The 18,897-nt window shown below is 44.0% G+C and overlaps 2 protein-coding genes and 1 long non-coding RNA gene across 3 annotated transcripts; all 3 read left to right on the top strand.

Annotated features, from left to right (window-relative positions):
- The first annotated feature begins 867 nt into the window (after nt 1-867).
- LOC136439618 (uncharacterized) lies at nt 868-2,211 on the top strand. Its single transcript, XR_010756551.1, has 3 exons — nt 868-1,041; nt 1,699-1,902; nt 2,106-2,211. It is a non-coding gene; the product is annotated as an uncharacterized lncRNA (long non-coding RNA).
- A 152-nt stretch (nt 2,212-2,363) lies between these two features.
- LOC136440509 (uncharacterized) lies at nt 2,364-3,046 on the top strand. The gene is made up of 3 exons (XM_066436560.1): nt 2,364-2,372; nt 2,417-2,699; nt 2,823-3,046. Exons 1-3 carry the CDS (start codon nt 2,364-2,366, stop codon nt 3,044-3,046), a joined length of 516 nt encoding a protein of 171 aa, XP_066292657.1.
- A 1,139-nt stretch (nt 3,047-4,185) lies between these two features.
- LOC136440508 (uncharacterized) lies at nt 4,186-16,969 on the top strand. Its single transcript, XM_066436559.1, has 23 exons — nt 4,186-4,320; nt 4,577-4,752; nt 4,879-5,014; nt 5,750-5,870; nt 6,936-7,079; nt 7,379-7,619; nt 7,816-7,960; nt 8,239-8,388; nt 8,558-8,685; nt 8,904-9,055; nt 9,191-9,334; nt 9,939-10,134; nt 10,502-10,644; nt 10,766-10,960; nt 11,435-11,592; nt 11,754-11,871; nt 11,998-12,183; nt 12,813-12,902; nt 13,067-13,219; nt 13,386-13,641; nt 13,886-14,055; nt 14,385-15,788; nt 16,119-16,969. Exons 1-23 carry the CDS (start codon nt 4,222-4,224, stop codon nt 16,418-16,420), a joined length of 5,007 nt encoding a protein of 1,668 aa, XP_066292656.1. The 5' UTR covers nt 4,186-4,221; the 3' UTR covers nt 16,421-16,969.
- The last annotated feature ends 1,928 nt before the right edge of the window (nt 16,970-18,897 follow it).

Genomic DNA, 18,897 nt, shown 5'->3' with positions numbered 1-18,897 from the left:
ATCTTCCCGCCTGTCTGTCTTTTAGCGGGAGTCTGTCGTTATTCCTGGTTCCAACAGCTTGAATACTGCTATCTGTACAAACGTGCGGCTCAGACATTGGACGACGCCTGGGACTCCTGCAAGGTATCTTTAAAACATCAGTCAAAGTGTAGATGCCTGTCTATATGACGTTTTTCTTAAAACTCAAACCATATGATGGTTCGTATGATGTACCATTGGTAAATTGAGTTCGATAGGTTTAGAAATACACAAATACATGATTTTAACGTGACGTTATGCTATTGTCTTTCAGAAACAATACGCACAGGTAGTGATGAAGGCGTCAGACAAGGAGTTGCACTTGTTAAGTGCTGCATTACAGAGAGAAATGGACGATGTCAACTTCGCGCCGGAACCATTTTGGATAGATCAGGAGGTGAGCAGATCTTGACATGTATATGGATATTGATTTTGTTTTGAGATTTTGGTTGTCGTTAATGAATATTAAACAAAAGAATACGCATTGATAATGGATTACATTATTTCAGCTCTCCAGCGCCGAACGAGCATGTTGGGTGTATCGACAAAACGCAGGTGCAAGCGCTGTCCTCATGGCACAGTGTGATTCCCGCTATCCGTTCTTCTGCAAGCTGCCTGTTGGTGAGTAGAACAAGCAATGAGGGTGATATCAAATACGTTCTGATTACATTATTAATGGACATGCTATATGGTAGATATTTACACTCTATTGTTCAGTATTGTTGATCATGTGGCTAGAATAGCAACATGTGTGTACAGTGCGGTCCATCTCATGTGGTGATGGGAATTCATTGTTTACAATTGATGAGGTACATGTACATTTGTACATATTCAATGTCCCCAGCGCGCGGCTGTCTCAACGATTGTTCCCGCAACGGAGCCTGCCTCGAGACGACCTGTTACTGTGACAGAGGCTGGAGTGGGTCGGACTGCTCCCAGCCCAACTGCCAGGATCTCGACGATTGCGGTGAATTTGGCGTGTGTGTCGGGCCTAATGTCTGCAGGTGTAGGAACGGGTGGCAGGTAACAAAGCAAATCTTCAATATGTTGATAAAATCATTAATACTTCATGTATGGTTATAGAGTTGAGATTTCTGTTTTAGATATGTTCTCTTTATTAGATTGTCGTTGTCTTAATTCAGAAAATTGCTACTGTTGCATGGCATTATTCTAACAATGCCATGCAACAGTAGCAATTTCCTGAATTGATAAAAGTGATATTTGGCTGTATCAACGTAGCAGGTATGTAAGCGTGCTCCGTACGAACTTCGCAAATTCCACATTTTCCAAAACTCCGTCCTTCGTACGTAGAAATCAAAAGAGGAAAAGTAAAATATGATTGTTGAGCTATTTCTTGACCAAGTATTGACAACTGTTTGTGTCTAATATCAATGTGGAGACCGTAAAAAAACAGCCGTTCTGGGTGTCCCATATGGCACCCTGGGACGGCCGTCATAACGTGTTTCCCGTGTACTTTTGACGCCGTCGAAGTGTGCTGTGTGGCACACTTACGTAGCCACACGTAATGTTAACGCTAGTTTCGTGCAAGCAAAATGTACGTTGGTAGTTTGTTCACCAGTTCTACCGCAACCAAGAACGCTTGTGATGCAAAATGCGTTTAGAATTCTTTTTATCTTTGAAGCCTATATTCTAACAGCCTGACACTCATTTTGTCCACAGGGACGTGGATGTACTGTAAGTTACTGCGGCAGGTTCAGCACGTGTAAGTCCTGTGTCCAGTCCGTGGGCTGCGGATGGTGTGACCAGACTCAGTCCTGTGAATCTGGCCTGTACGGCGGACCTGACGTCATACCCTGTCCTACATGGTTCTACCACAACTGTTTCACTGTCGGCAAGAAGGGTCTATGTTCGGACGACATAGAGGTATGTAAAACAAAGTTTAATATATCTATGTCCATCCACTTGTTTTCAATCTTTATAATTGGTATCCATTGGAATAACAATATTACATGAAATGGTTCCAACTGCAGATAACCAAGCCTGGCAAACTATCTAATGTGACGTTTAGCTAGGTGTATCAATGCGGAATCGTTTCAGGTTTTTATTGGCGCCATTTTTTTGCCCAGGTTGTTGACTGTGAATATCGGCAGTGTAACTCGTCCCTGTCTACCACTACTGTTGAGTCGTGTCTGAGGTGCCAGGATGTGGAGGGATGTTTCAAGGACACGGTGGGTTGTTACAGTTAATACCAAGACTTTTCTACGTAACTAAAAAAAGTCTGTTGGTGCGTTTGCCGGAAATTTTGTGATGTCTTAAACGGAACATCCACCGATTAAGATACGAAGACAGTATCTACAGTTTACAGCTTTGGTTTAACTATTGACATGAAATATGTATCTTTTCTGTTTGGTAAAGTACTTGTTTGGTTTCTCTCCAGGAGGCCGGTTACTGTAAAGTCTGGGACCAGAGCCGATGTCCGAAGGGTTTTGTATACCCTCTCTACAACGACACGACGCGCATTGAGAAGGTCCTGACAGGTCACAACGTGAAGTACGTCCCGGCAGATGGCGCCCCTCTGTACCACTGTCAGGTCCGCTTCTCGTCCTGGGGAGCTACCCTGTTCATCCAGGAGGGCGAGCTGGACGTGCAGCTCGGCCAGGTGCTGTCCAGTCCTCAGGCGGGCGGCGTGCTGCACAAGGTCGAACAGGTTGTGGTTGAAGGTACGTTGGATTATGTGGCACGTTATACATACATACATACGACTGATTTGCTTGTAGCTAGTACATTTCGTCATTTTTTTTACTTTACATTTCTCACCTTTCTATTACATTTGTTTTCATTAGGAGCCTACACTCTAGTTGCTGCGCATCCTGCCACCCTGGAGGACATGTTCAACTACGCGGACTTCAGCCAGAGGGTCCGACTTGAGCCAGTCGTGGACTTCAGCACCATGGAACAGGAACCGCCACTTTCTGTCATAGAGAGCGTGATCCGAGGGAACGGAACGTTTCAGGGAGACAACACACACGTGATAGATCCCAGTGAGTTGGCCAAATTAAAACCGTAACATTGTTTGGTTGAGGTTCTCTTGTTTACGGAAACTAAATGTACTTCAACATTGCTGTAAATATCAACGCCAGTTACATTGTCAACAATCACTTATCAAACACACAATCAGAAATGATGATGGCAGTTTCTTCGCTCTCGAAGATTACTGGGAAGGTTGTCCTCCTCTGCATGCTCTTCTGTGGCTGTGTAGCCCAATCCTGGATCCGCATACTAGGATCAGAAATCAGAAATAGTGCATCTTTAAAGCATGGACAAATTTTGAAAACCCTTACTGCCTTAGCTGGCTGATTAACTTTTATACTTTCAATCCTAGTTTTCCTGAATGTAGCTTCAAGTTATCAACGTTCCTTATATCTCTTCAGATGTGAAGGTTTACAAATGTGTGGGACCCGGCGGCAGCCTGCGCCTGGTCGTCCATGAAAGTGACCCAAACCTGCCGGACATCACAGTCGGTGACGTCATCGCTGGGAACCATAGTAACGGGATGCTGGAGTTCGTTACCAGGCTGACCGACACAGCCTTCGGTACCGTCATCCAAACAAACCTCGCAGATTGCTCTGGAGGAGTATACAGGTAGCTAACTTGCATTTGCATATTTTTAGTATGCTATTTCATTTGGTATATTCTATCAGCCATCATTTCCTTCAACTTTCTTTTCTGAGCAGGATTCTGGAGCGGTTACCGACCGTGAGTGGACAGGACGTGCCCCCTCCCCTGTCGTGCTCTGGCGGAACTACAGGTGAGACCAGGCTGCTGATTACCGAGGCCCGGGATCTCCTGCTGCAGCTGGGCAGTGTGGTGGTGGGCAGGAAAACGGGCAGGTTCGCCGCAAAGGTACGCAGACTACTTCTGTTATGGAACCACCATGCCTATCATTGGTAGAGTTTCACGTGTTCACAGATTACCCAAATTGGAAATTTACAAATATCGTATTTTCCTTTTTGTTATTTTTTTATTTTTTGGGGGGTCTGTGTGACTTGATGCTACTGTTAGAGATAGGTTTCATATCCAGATCTAATTGGCGATGGTACTGGTCCAAAAGCTTTACAGCTTATCATAAGCAACACAATTGGTAGATGGTTGATGCATTACACATGCTGAAAGTGCCGCTCATTCAATTCACTGTTTTAGGTTCTGTCTAAACGTGTGGCCCCGGGCTCTGGGTTCATTGTCATGGACGTGGAGCCTACAGCCATGAACGCCTCAAAAATACCTCCTGGTGTCGGAAACAGCGCAATGAGATGGGACATAGCTGGTGAGGATGTCGTTATGGTAAGCAACATCATATCTTAATAAGTAGCAGTTTTACTGATAGGTACAGCATAAGACAAAATGGTTAATATTTCAACCTTCATGTGGATAAAACCAGTGGCTTCATACGCCACATTCAGAGGCACGTTATAGACATATATTTCTATTCTATGACAGCTTCCTACAATTGAATGTATTTTGTTACAAAACGAACATGTCAAAAGGTACACGTTAAGAAAACGTTGTGGCATATACAAGGTTTTCTAAACAATTCTAGGACGGAGCATTCCAACTCACGGCGAGCGTCAACGCCAGATTCACTGCGGACATCGGGCTGTCTAACACTCTGTCAACATTAGGGTATCGCCGGAGGACACTTGAGAAATCTGAAGTCCAGTTTATTGGAGGGAATGTAGAGATAGAACTGGCAGGCGAAGCAGAGACATTCCAAAGGTAAAAAGATATTTATCTTCTATGCTGTAACTTGATTTATAGATGGATTATTGAGGGAATATTTCATAAAAGTAAACAAATCTTTTCAGCAACTTGTACATTGTCTTGTATTCTATTCCCCTGTAGATTCAGCTCTCCTTACCGAGGTAGGAAGTCCCTACAAACTGACAAAGAGAAGGTGCGAGTCTGTATCATAGACAAGGTCTGTATTCCAGGGGAGAAGTGGGCATCGGTGTCCCTGGAATATACTCTTTATGCATCGGTAAGACCTGTGTCTTAAATCATTTCACCTCTCATGTCATTTCCATAACGTTTCACTATGATTTTTAAAATCGATGAGTAATTCTAAGAGCGACAAGGTAATGAAAACAGCTGGCAGATTATTTTTGGACTGAGCAGAGCGCGTTGGACTAATCCTTCCGACCGTTTACAGCTTAAAGGTACATGTCCAATATTTTGTGGAACCTTTCTCTGTCACACAATGGATCATAATGACCCAAAGCTCGTTGATCATGCAAAAATTTCAAGATTTATTCTAAAAATCTCAAGATTTTTTGCTAAATTTGATGAGATAATCTCGAGATTCTATGAGACAATCTCGAGATTTTGAGACAATCTTGAGATTTTATGAGACAATCTCGAGATCTTAAGGTCTCAAGATTTTTCCAAGATGGTTTCAAAGCATCTCGAGATGCTTTGAAAAAATCTCAAGATACAAGATGTTTCATCTTTAAAAATCTCAAGATTTTATTAAAACATCTCATGATTTATAAAGAAATCATGAAAGATCCATGATTTATAAAGAAATCATGAAAGACATGTTGATATTGCTTTCTACGCTTGATATGAATTATTATCAAAAGTACTCAGACTATAATTACAGTGGGTATAGATTCAGACCGGTTCAAACATTCTGACAGTATTCTATATATTTAGTTGAAAAGGCCATGTATTGTTTTTCTTTATTTTATATAAACGTGTATGTCATGAACAACAGTCAGCTGGAAGCATGAAGATGGCCAGTACTGTGACGAAACCAGACATCGACGCTTTTGCAGGAAGGAGTCCACAAGATGGCAGCCAGTGGTTTCAGTTCGACCAGAATGAGGAGGCGGTTAGTTTATTGTCTCTTAAGCTTTGCTTGAGTGTTGATTACAATATGCATACATGTGTCTCCTGGTTCTACTTCATACGGAAACACAGAATTTTAGTTTCAACGATGCATGCAAACATTTATAGCTAGGACTTTGCTTGCAATAGACCGATCCTATAGAATGCTATATCGAACGTATAGAACCCCCTGTTCTACTTCGCACACCCCCGTAAAAAACAGGGCTAGTAGGACAGAGACGATACGTGTAAAGCAGGATATGTATATCTGTGACACATTTCCCACTGTAATGGTTGCATACATGCTCAGGATAAAAACGAATTGAAAAAATATAGATCGGGCACTCAAGGAGCAGGAAGCTTGTAACACATGCCAACTACTGCTAAGTCCGCTAGCGCAGAGTTTCGCCTCTTCCGTTGCTTGTGTGTGAAACTGGTTAATTTGAAAGTGAACAGGGAAGTAAAAGTAGGCATTAGTAACTCTTGGTTACTGAAGACCATGCAGCTGTTATGCATGCAGCCAGTACAATGGGAACCCTGTCAAAATATGCACCCTGTTTTACACATGCATCGGCTGGTTGTCAAAAACCGGGCGCTGATACCCACTGACAAGGTAATGTTATGCGGCGCCTACCGCTTCAACCGGGCCGTTTCGCAGCCAGCCCGTAACCATCAGCCAGAATGTAACCAAAAACCAATCAGCCAGCCTGCAACCATTCTAACCATTTTGGTTACAGGCTGACTGATGGTTACGGGACGGGCTGGCAATAAAAAGTGTATTATAATCCCCCCCCCCCAGGCCCGGTAGAGCCTGCTATAAGGAGGCCATTCTGAAAGGGTTTCATAGCCACAAAAGCTAAACCGAAATCAGTGGTATTATTGACAACCTTGTCGCAGCGGCCATTTTGGGTCCGGCAAGCCCTGCTTTAACCCCGTAGGTTCTCGAAAAAGAACAGGGGGCATGGCTTTGGGATCGGTCTATTTATCGTTATGAAGATGGTATCGGTGGATATTGAACTAACAGGTTTTTGTTCTACCATTCACACAACAGTCTTCATCAAGAATCACTATAGCTTCTTACGAGGGTGAAGCGCTCGAAAGTGATACGTTTGTTGTTATGGAGATGGTGGCCACGCCCACCTTTTACCTGGACCTGCCTGTGCGGGACGAATACGAGGTGGAGGACACGGCAACGGCGGGACTTCAGCAGTTGTTTGGTGGGTGCTCTCTTTGGCTACGGACATCCCCAGTCTAGGAAATTGTAAGGGGGCCTCATACACACGACACAAATTAACTGCAGATGGTTAACAGGTTGCATTGCAAAACTAAGATAAGATACATTCGGTAATCGTGAAAAGTAAAAAAAAAAGAAGTCATAAATTGTGCAGGGGATCAAAGCTTAAAAGGACTTAAATCATATAGTGATCTTCCTCTAACAGGTTAACGTAGTATAACATAACTAACATAGCTTGAATGACAATAAATCAAACTAACTATTATCATGTATCTACAACAGGTAATCACATTGAGGAAGACATCTTCCCTTACCGAATGACGACGTCTGTTGAGGCTAAGGCTCTCCTGAGGACGTCCACAGAGACATGCTCGCAGGAATGCCCACACCCTGATCGACCACAACGGGTGGGGGTGACGTCACAGTTAGAGCATCTGAAGGGACGGCTTGATGTAGATCTGGTCACGGTGGTCCACTCACAAGAAAAGGTCTGGAGGGATGGAACATGGATGGAAGCAGACCTGTAAGTTGTCAGACGTCATACATCTGTACCGAGTAGTACTGACCTCATCTGTACTGCCAAATAGACGAGTAGTTGTTGCTGCATTACTTACGCGTTTTAGTAAAATAATTGTACATTTCCTTGAAAGAGAAAATGTTTAAAGGTGTTTAAGTGTCCTTGCTTTAGACGAATGTCATGTTCTATTCTCTGTCACCAGGTATTGTGCAGCCCAGGCTTCTAACATCAGCACCTGTGACAACGTTTGTTTCTGTCCCGGTGGTGACGCTTCTCTGCCACACCCCGCCGACACCAGGGTCTGCCAGTGTCCCTGTAACTGCTCCGACGGCACCTTCAGCTACACTGTAAATATAAACTCAACATCTATGCGTCACACTAGGAGTCTAAACTAATACATTGTGTAGTTTGGACATCATTGCATCTGAAATTTTGCAAACAGTGGATAAGAATATCTTTGTCAAAGCATTTCAGTGTAAAAACGCAGCAATCCATGCTTACTTGCCTTTCACATTTCCTAAAGTTTGATGTTATAACGTTACATGTAACGTAACCAGAAGTGTCACAATCATGAAGTATTCCTTCACGTTTTGTATATCTTTCCATGCTGCTGCATCTTCTACAGCACCCCGACATCGCTGGTGGATGCAACTGTGAGCGGTGTCCGGACGGGTCTATGAAGGTCCCGGATGTGGAAGGTCGGCTCCGCTGCCCGTGTCTGTGTGCCGACAACAGGACCAGGGAGATGCTACCGGGCGGTGGGGGCAAATGTGACGTAAGCACCGTTATTCATAGGCTCAATAGTTTGTTACTAGGACTCATCAAATTCTACATTTCTTCACTCGCATATGGAGGTTAGTATTTTGGTACCTATCACGGTCGACGATGTTTCTCTTTTGTTTTCTTTGTTTTTTCCCTGTTTACCTGCTTTTCTCGTGCTTCAGTGTTCCTGCCCATGTGCAGACGGCAGCAGTGACGTCATCGCGGCAGATGGCAGCTGCCCGTGCAGGTGCACCTGTGGAAACTGTCAGGAGTCCGTCCGGGGACCGCACGGCTGTCTCTGTACAGACAGGTCAGGATTCTTACATGTGGATCAAAATAGATAATTACTGATTTTAGGACAGCTGCAAGGGTATTTTCAGGAGTAAAGGTAAATGATTAGGGTTTTGTAGCTTGCTCAAATAATTAAATGAGGTTTCATGTGACCGTGACCCTAACAACCTTCTAGTTATGATCTGAAAACATGCCCTTGTATTTCCGGTGTATCTGACTCTTGAGTTCCCCCGCTAGCTGTCCTGACTGTGAGAATGGAGAGGAGCCGGTGTGGGTGGGCTGTAGCTGCAAGTGTCCACAGAAGACTGTTGAGTGTGGGGCTCCGCCCACATGTGTGGTGGGCAGGATGGGCGTGGACTGTAGGCAGCCGGACTGTAGACCTTGTCAAGGTATGGCTACAACTATAAGGTTAAAGTATGTAAACATTTGTCTGTTATATATGTGACAGTCTGACCCTCTACTCTACATAAAGTCCTTAGTATCTATTCTTAGAATTGATCATGGATCTCATATGTTTTACCCAGACTGTTTCGGTAACGGGAGGTGCAGGTCCTCAGCTGACAGCTGTCAGTCATCCTGTGTGTGCTACAGTCAGTGGTTCGGGGACTGTTGTCACCTGAGAAGGCCGAGACCTACAGGAGGAGATCCACATCTTCAGACGCTCGATGGTACATATCGGTTCATACATTCTATTTATGACCATTTCTTGTAATGATATAACACAGTTACATGTACTTTCAACTTTATGAGATCCTACGATGTCGTTTAGTTTGAAAAATGGCACATTGTTACAATATATTATTCATACATGTGATCGCCGAGGGTTACAATGTCAAACCAGGGCTCGAAATAGTGGGTGTATGTGCACCCAGTGCACCCAAAATTGGAGCTGTGCACCTAATTTTTGACTGTGGGTGCATTGGTGCACCTATGTATTTTTGTAGCCTATAGGGTTAAGGTACTAATTGTACACAAGTATACAGAATATTCTTGAAATGTAAGTATAAAAACAGCATAACTTTTCACTGTACTTTATTTAATGTATTATTTGTTTGAAACTTTAAAGTTAGCTATAGAATTACAGATTGAAGTTCTTAAGAAAGGCAGCAGCGTTAAACTTTGTAATTATGTCCTGAAGAACATTCAACTTTATTTTATCTGGTGCACCCAAAATTCTTTCTGTGCACCCAATTTTTTGAGTTGGGTGCACCAGTGCACCTATTCCTAAAGATGAATTTCGAGCCCTGCAAACGGACCTAACTATTTTCTCAGGTCGTGCATTCGACTACCACGGCATTGGAGAGTTCTGGGATTGCAAAAGTCCAGACAACGACTTCGGCGTGCAGACTCGCATGTTCGGGTTCAGAGGCGCCTCTCTGATTGGAGCTGCTGCCGTGAAGACAGGGCACAGCGTCGTAACCATAACAACGCCGGAACATGCTACTGACACTGACCTGCCGAGTTTAAGGTAGGGTCCGGTGACAGGGGAGCTTTCTAATTCTCCACAGATCTTATCTGAAAAAGGTCAGCTTTTCTATCACAAGATATACAACTGACATCACAGCAGTTCACTGGTACTCTTGGTAGAGGTAAAGTCGGCCTTTATGTCGAACTATGGAGCACACTACTACATGAAAGAGTGCCACCTTCTTCAGAGAGGTTCTTCGTTTAGTACCATATCTACGCACGGTACCACTTTGCATTCTTCTTGATGTCATCTCAATAGATAGAATGACGGTGTTTGTACGGGACGTGAAACTAGGTCCCTCTGTTGGTATACCTTGGACGTTCTGGTTATATAGAAATTTCATTATCTCACATTCATCATCATCTAGGATTGATGGCAGTCTTCAGAATGTCAGCTCGTGGCAGACGTACGTTCTGAACAACGGCACGGTTCATCTCCTTGTGGAGATCCCGAGTGCCGCCGTGTCCGAGTCCGGAGAGGTTATACTGTTTTCATTCACCTTCGAATCAGGTAAGGAAATGTCATTGTAGCTTTAGTTGTAAACTTGAACGATACATTAATGAATATCCAATATGTTTAGCGAGTATTAATATACAATGTCGCTTATTTCCTTCGCCTTTTAATTGTCCAGGAGCATCCGTTGCATTTGACATCCGGTTCTCGCCCAAGATGGGTCGTCAGTACCTGAACGTCATCTTCAGTCCAACAGCAGGTTTTAAGGAGAAGACTCAGGGACTGTGTGGGTACATGGACGATGACGAGGACAACGACTTCACAGGACCGGATGGAACCTTGCATGGGAATGTGACGTCATTCGCTGAGTCATGTACTAGACTCCTTGTACTTCTTGCCCTCTATTTCCCTCCCTCCCCTTTCTATGTCATTGTACATGTGATTGTCACTTTCAGTGAGTGCTAAGAACGTATCAAACTAGTTGATAATCCTATTAATGTAAACACTGACAGTTTACTAAACCTGAGCCATCATCTCAAATTACAAACCATCAAAGCCAGAACCGACGCATATAAACACTCTTACTTCCCTCGTAACATTCCCCAGTGGAATGCCCTGCCTGGCACGGTTGTGACGGCTCCCATCGTTGAGTCGTTCCGTGCCAGGCTTGCCCGCCTTAGCCCGGGACCTCAACTCACCCCCTACTTTGCCCCTGATGAGTACGTAGCAAAGATGATAATGATGATGATGATGTATCTTTATAGCGATGTCAATGTGTTATTGTTGTATTCGAAGAGCTGCATAATATACATCATAGTCATATTCTTAAAACATAATTTCCATATAGGGCGCATTGATACCACACATCACGGGTGTGGCCTTCAGGGTTCCTGGTCCTGGAACTCTTCCAACTTCCACCCCGATGACGTCATGGATAACGCATATACCGACCAAAGTCACAAACCAACACTTGGTTTGGATGGACTCACACCAGAGCAACGGAAGGTGAAACCTTTATAGCTTAATTCTAACTAAAAGAAGGTCACTACATATGCCTGTGAAGTCATAACTCTTGTTCTGTTAGCTTCAACGGTACATGATTTAGGGCAGTTTTATTTACATCTTAGCAGGACATTCACTTTGTGTGAATTTGTGTTTTCCCATAGGTAGCAGAGGAGACCTGCGCGCAGCTCGGTTTGTCAGGTGTTCTTCTGGAAGAATGCATATTTGATGTCGTCATTACAAACGACACGACCTTCTCACAGCAGGAGGCTTTCAAACTAGGTACGTTGGGTAGTGGTGGTTACCATTACATGTGCATCAGTGAGTGTCACGTATTGCCAACATGAGTGTTACCTTAAAAATCGTGAAGAACTGCCTACCAGTACGTGTTGTTGTCGTCTGTTACAGGGTGCCCCTCTCAGTGCTCCGGTAGGGGGCGCTGTGTGAACAACACCTGTGAGTGCATGCCGGGCTGGTCCGGTCCGGACTGTGACGTAGGAAACTGTACGGACTGTTCTGAAGAACACGGGAAGTGCGTCCTTGGGTTCTGCCAGTGCGAGCCGGGATGGGAGGGAACAAGCTGCTCTCAGCATGGTACTGAGATCTAGATATTCTTTGAAGTGACTATTATATTCCCCTCCTTTAGGGAGGGAATATATGGTTTTTGCTACGGATGTCATATTTGAGATGTAGGTACCTTCAGGAAAGGTGAATACACCTGAACATAAATTATGCTAATGAGGACCTCATTTGTTGCATAGTTTATGCACAAACTTATACTTCCTTTTCAGTACATGCTACGGATGTCGTTATGAAAGGTGAATAACCTGGATATAAATTATGCTATTGAGGACCATATTTGCATCATTTATGCAGAAACTTGTATTTCCCTTACGGTAAATGCTACGGATGTCATATTTGAGATGTAGGTAACTTTAGGAAGGTTAAATGCATCTGGACATGAATTATGCTAATGAGGACCTCCTTTGCATAATCCATGCAGAAATTTCATAATTCCCTTACGGTAAATGCTAAGGATGTCATATTTGAGATGTAGGTAATGGGAGGGGAATATCCAGCATTTTCTCGAAAATGTTGCCTTTCTACTTATATAATGTTGTTCATTTGAACCCTATAACATAAATCTGATGAACAACAGAAAAGGACAAGATAGTATCTGTTATCCTTTACCTAACTCAGTCTTTTTCCCCTCCATTTTTTAGCAACGTGCCACGCAGTTAACAACTGTACCGACGAGCAGCATGGATTGTGTATGAAAACAGACATATGTGTGTGCGTCCGCGGATATATAGGTAATTGTAATACTCAAGCACACATGTTTTGGAGTCATCATGTTATGTTATTTATTTCAATTTCATTTATTTCAATACAACAGAGCACTTCAGTTATGATATTTCAGATGTTCAAAATAATATCCTTTGATTGTGGACTAGTGTTATAAAATCATACTTTACAGGTACGGACTGCAGTGAGATCCCGACCTGTTACAAGACGGACAACTGTACCTCCCGCGGAGTCTGTGTGGATCACGACACGTGTCTGTGTGACGAGGACTATACGGGGGACAAATGTGACAAGTTTTACTGCAGGAATCTTGACAACTGCACAGGTAACCCTAGCAGTTATGTTTTTGCAGGGCATTTCTTGTTTGGCGGCAATACCTTCTGAGGGGGAGAAGTATTTGTTTTCATCGTATTGTTATTCTACAATAACTGACCTATAAGACTGTGACATCTGGCGAATACAATATTCTGATTTTGTGTGTGACTGTACAGGACATGGGCGCTGTGTGGACATTGACGTCTGTGCTTGTGACTGGGGCTGGACCGGAAGTTCGTGCGCCGTACCTGACTGCCCATCGGTCAACCACTGCTCCCGCCATGGAGACTGTGTCGCGCCAAACCTGTGCCGCTGTTACCCGGGGTATGACGGGAAGGACTGCAGTCTCGTGCAGACCTGTCCTGAGTTGAACAACTGCAGCAGTAACGGGATTTGTGTCAGAAACGAGTCGTCAGGGAATCATACGTGCAGGTACATGTCATTGTCGAGTATTCTTACACAATCAAATATTTTCACAGCGTTACATTGATGAGAGCTCGATATATATCACGCATTGTTTTGAATCTGGACATCAAGACTTGCAGAGCCTGCTGCGATTGAAATCAAAGGGAGGAATTTGTATGAGAAAGGGTATAAATGTACACTGAATAACTAATAATCACATGACCGTAGCCGTGCGAGATAACAGAATTATGTGCATTTTTTTCAATCACAGGTGCTTCAAGGGTTATGAGAAGGATGACTGCAGCAGACCTGACTGCTCCGGCCGGAATGACTGCTCAGGCCGCGGTGTGTGTGTGGAGCCCATGCTGTGTGAGTGTGACAAGGGGTACGGCGGCGTCAACTGTACCGACTTCTCATGTGAGAAAAACAACTACTGTTCAGGTAACAAACTCTATGTATTCCTGGTAATTCAGACTACTGTGCTATGTAGATATAGATCAAGTTAATGTTGAAACAACATATCTAGTTAACGACTTAACAGCTAATATAATCTATCATCACAATCTAAACATTTAGCATAGCGTTCAAATATAATTGTTCAAGACAGACGCATACATTGATGGCATTTTATTTTTCCAATGATAGTAGCAAGGATTACAGGTTTACTCATTTATTAATCATACTGCAGTTCTGTGGTGAAGCGTATACCCTATCTATGCTCGCTATAATACTAGAAAGTAATCATGTACCGGGGTTTCCTTGTGTTTCAGGACACGGAGAGTGCACTGACTATGATGTCTGCACCTGTCATACGTCATGGTCGGGAGAGGCGTGCACCATCCCAGACTGCACTGCGGTGAGCAGCTGTTCCAGCCGGGGAACGTGTCTCGCGCCCGACACCTGCGCCTGCTACCCTGGGTACGAGGGAGACGGCTGTGAGTTAGAAAGCGCGCATAACGTTCATCGTCCCAACTTTACCCAAGACATCTACAGGATCCAGGTCGTAGAGAACACTCCAGTTGGAACGGTAGTGGCAACAGTCCGAGCGGCTGACAACGACACTGGTATAAACGGGGAGGTGAAGTACAGGGCGGTTGAGCTCACCAACACTACAGCACTGACCTTAGTTCCCGGGACAGCGGACATTGCGACAACCATGGAGCTAGACTTTGAAGCCATCGCAGGCAAAGAGTTCGAGTTGATCGTGGAAGCCATAGACGGGGGCGCGCCGACACTGACAGGAACGGCTACGGTTGTCATGACGATTACAGACGACAATGACAACATCCCTGCGCTGAGCATAGCCGAAGAGTCCGAAGTGCATGTTGTGTTGAGCGCTCCTATTGGTCACGAAGTTATCACCATAAACGCAAGCGACCATGACGTATCTGCGTCCTTCTCTAACGTGACATTTAGTCTTGCGTCAGCGAACGATTTCTTCGTAATCGACGAAATGAATGGACGCATTCGGGTACAACGTGCCCTACAGATAGGCACGTATCCACTGGAAGTTGTGGCGAGTGATGGCGGCTTTCCAGCAAACGCGCGAAGGGCGACAGTCCGAGCCGTGGTTTCACGCATAAGCGTGAACACACCTCCTGTCTGTCAGCCACAAAACGGCCCCGCTCATCTCAACGCGGACATCAGCAAGCCCGGTGACGTCGTCACGACTGTGTCTGCACTTGACCGCGACTATGGAACAGCTGGCAATCTTTGGTACAGCATCAGTGACAGAAAGGGTAATCTGTCAAGTGAGTTTCAGGTGAATCCTACCACAGGAAATATCTTCTTGACAACCTCACTAAACCATTCTTCTGTCAACATCTCCTTCGTGTCGCTGACCGTGCTCGCTACGGACCTGGGCATACCGCCATTAGACTGCGACCTGCGGGTGAACGTCGTGATCACCAAGGACCAGTCGCTGCCCATAGATGTCACCTTTCCGCCAGAATGGTTTCCAGCGGAGATAGACGGTAGTCTGCTTACAACAACCCTCCAAGGCCTCAATGAAACCTCTCAAGGCCTTAATACAACCGTCCAATATCCCAATACAACCGTCCAATATCCCAATACAACCGTCCAATATCCCAATACAACCGTCCAAGATCCCAATACAGCCGCCCATGACCAGATAGGCACTGCAAACGAGGAATTGACTTCACCTACCAATAGTGGTACGCTATCTAAGTTACATATGGTCTTACATAACAATGGGCATAAGTGTACTTGCCTCTCTAAAACTATCTAAAAATCATTTGCGCCTTTTGCATTTTTTTATATATATCATAGACAATCCGATTGTAAAAGAAAACTCCTTTGGCGTCTGGGAAAAATATAGTTCCATGCGTTACATTTTAACTTACGCGTACTCTTTCCCGATTGCTAATCATGGACACGCTTTTATCGTTTAAGTTAGCAGTTAAAATATTTCACGTCCTACAATTACGACATGGTGTTTCTGATGTCCTTTGAATAACAGACCAAATTTAATTCTATATTTGTAGGAGCCGTGCCAGCCCAGCTCACAAACTGGTACCAGCGTCCGGAGTACATCGGCGCCATAGCGGGGGGCATCATGGGCGTGTTACTTTCGACGGCTGTCCTCATCTACGTCATCAAGCGTAGGAATCCCAGCGCTAAAGTCCTGCCGGAGAAAAGAGAAGAAGAACCCTGGACCCGGATGACAACACCGAACTTTGAATGTCCGGCCGCCCCCAAATCGGTTACCCCTAGTCTGCCTCCCACCTGCACAGTGTATAAGAACAGGGCCTTCCAGGCATATCCCACCGAAGCGGCCTTGACATAATCAATTCGTTGACATGTCCGGGTGGTGTTACATGTTAATGCATTTTTGCTTCGTCAGTTGTTATTTTAGTACAGTTTGAGGTGTGTTTCATTTAGCCGTGTGAAGTCAACAACGGAGCTTGAAGTGTGCGCTCATAGAAAATTACAAACTAAATATTGTGAGCACTTAATGGCGGACCGTAGCGACTGGAGGAAGAGGGTTGACTTAGTCCGGGCAACCCGCCCGACATGATGATGATGATGATGATTGTGAATAACACAAAATATATCATGTGCTATCATTCCTTTCAGAAAAATGTATGAGCATTTGGGTGTTTTATTTTAGTCAGAAAAGACTTTGTTATACATGTCAATGTGTTCAAGTGTGTGCACCGTTCCAAATGTACATAGCAATAAGATCCTCATAACACAGCAGTTGAATCATGGAAATGATCAATACGAATGGTGTGTCTATTTTGTGTGTTTAAACCTATTGTTAATATGATTATGATCAAATATAGACATATCAATCATATGAACGCATCACGTTTATGTTGGGTTCGGGTGGAATGTTATGTGTGCAGCAATAAAAAAAGTATATTGAACTTGTCTGCCTCCTTTGATAAGAACGTATGTGGATATCAGCGCAAGGGACATTTTTGTTAGCGAGTTAAGTGACTTGAAATCAGCACCAAGGACAGGTCCGTATTTTTGCATACTTGTATGTGAGTGGAGCGCCAAGGACAGGTCTGTTTGTCTTAAATGTGGATGGAAATCAACACCAAGCACATGTCTATTCTATATCAGTCTGTACTTCGATTGATATCAATACTAACGACAAGTGTGTAGATGAGGCTCACGCTGTGCGTTTTTCCCATTTGGTAACGTTGCGCATGTATACCTGGAGCACCTGGAATGAAGCTCAGCACGAGGAACATGTGTATTAGGGTATGTAACGTTAGGTTAAGATTGACATCACCAGAGACAGTACTACAAGGTAGGTTGCTTCTTCCTGACTAGAGCAGAAACGATATGAACATGCCTGGAAACAACAGGTTTGTATGAAAATGTATATCTGATATCATATCCTTCCTACATTACCCGCCTAAAACATCACAAAATCCCGCCTATAATCGTGCATAAAGCTTTGCTTTCTAAACCAAGAATCTTAAATATCGACTTAGCCACTGGAGGGTACTCCGGGTACGCACTACAGATAATTGCTTGACTGAAAGTCTTCTAAGATATCCCACATACGTTGTCGTTTTCGACCATTTTACATGAGCGATTAACACGAAATCTGACTCCCCCTCCCCTTTATCAGACAACGGGACGCACAATTACCGTTTGGAGAAGTATGATACAAACAGGATATATCTAACGGTAACATGCACCATTGTTTTACAACAATTGTACAAGAATATCTGTAGACATACCTTTTCTGAAACCTTCAACTCGACTTCGGGATCCCCGGAAGACGCCATATTTGTGATGAAGACGTCGTGCCTCCCAGCAGGCCCACAAAAGTGTCCATAAGAACTCAGATTATGTTTCAAAGGATGCCCACACAGCTCTCAATTCACATACTCGCTAACACACCTAACGTTACCTACTATATATTCGTAATGATATCCATTCCTAACCACATAAGGTTGCCCCCTATCACACCTGTCCTTGGTGCTGATCACCATTCACATAATGTTATGAATGTTACAAATGTAACGTTACTGACTTGACACTGATTTCAATCCCCATACTCGCCAACACACTTGACCCTGCTACTGATCTCCATCCACATGCATGCATGCATACAAACGGACATGTCCTTGGTGCTGGTAGCCATCCACATACACGGCCAATACAAACGTACAGGCATAGTCCTGATTTTAAGCCACATACTCGTGCCACTTAACCCTAATACTGGACATACCTCCATACTCGCTAAGACATACATCACTAGTACCGAGTCTCCACAGACGTTCATATCGAGAGAGGCAAACAAGAAATCTTCATAAGACTTTTTTTGATGCTGCTAACTTAACATTCCACACCAACACAACACAAAAATAATTCTTGTGTAGGCGTTTACAGTTTAAACTCCATTCAGAATGACTAATACCAACGCAGATGAACTTTCAAGTGAACAAAAGTAATGCGTTAATATAATCAATGTGCGCTATGTTTGAGTTAACGTTGGGTAACCTAAATTCGCGGGGTACTTAAATTCGGGATTTTTCGAAAACGGGGTATTTAGGGATATGTGCTAGATGCAACATAAGTAATACCGCTAGAAATGCAAACCTTCTAGACTTACGTATTCAGAACACTGTCTGAAAAGCTTCGATAAGCATGGATTATAAGGCGACGAGGTCAAAAACTCTCCGTCCCTTATTGTCGCAGTCTGAGGACTTCGTGGGAGAATTAAACAACATGGTTGTCGGCTGGTTTATAAGAAAAATGTCACATCCGCTTCCTGCTCAACACAATTATTTACAAGAC

Source organism: Branchiostoma lanceolatum, chromosome 8 (genome assembly GCF_035083965.1).
Source record: "Branchiostoma lanceolatum isolate klBraLanc5 chromosome 8, klBraLanc5.hap2, whole genome shotgun sequence".
Lineage (NCBI taxonomy): Eukaryota > Metazoa > Chordata > Leptocardii > Amphioxiformes > Branchiostomatidae > Branchiostoma > Branchiostoma lanceolatum.
This window is presented reverse-complemented; position numbering and strand designations above follow the sequence as displayed.

Excerpts from the sequence above, each read along its gene's own strand:
- LOC136440509 (XM_066436560.1), top strand. Across the intron at positions 2,700-2,822 it reads CGAACAGGTTGTGGTTGAAG|GAGCCTACACTCTAGTTGCT; the intron begins GTACGTTGGATT and ends TGTTTTCATTAG.
- LOC136440508 (XM_066436559.1), top strand. The coding sequence starts at position 4,222 with ATGGACGTGGAGCCTACAGCCATGAACGCCTCAAAAATACCTCCTGGT. Across the intron at positions 5,015-5,749 it reads AATATACTCTTTATGCATCG|TCAGCTGGAAGCATGAAGAT; the intron begins GTAAGACCTGTG and ends CATGAACAACAG. Across the intron at positions 10,961-11,434 it reads GACGTCATTCGCTGAGTCAT|GGCGCATTGATACCACACAT; the intron begins GTACTAGACTCC and ends ATTTCCATATAG.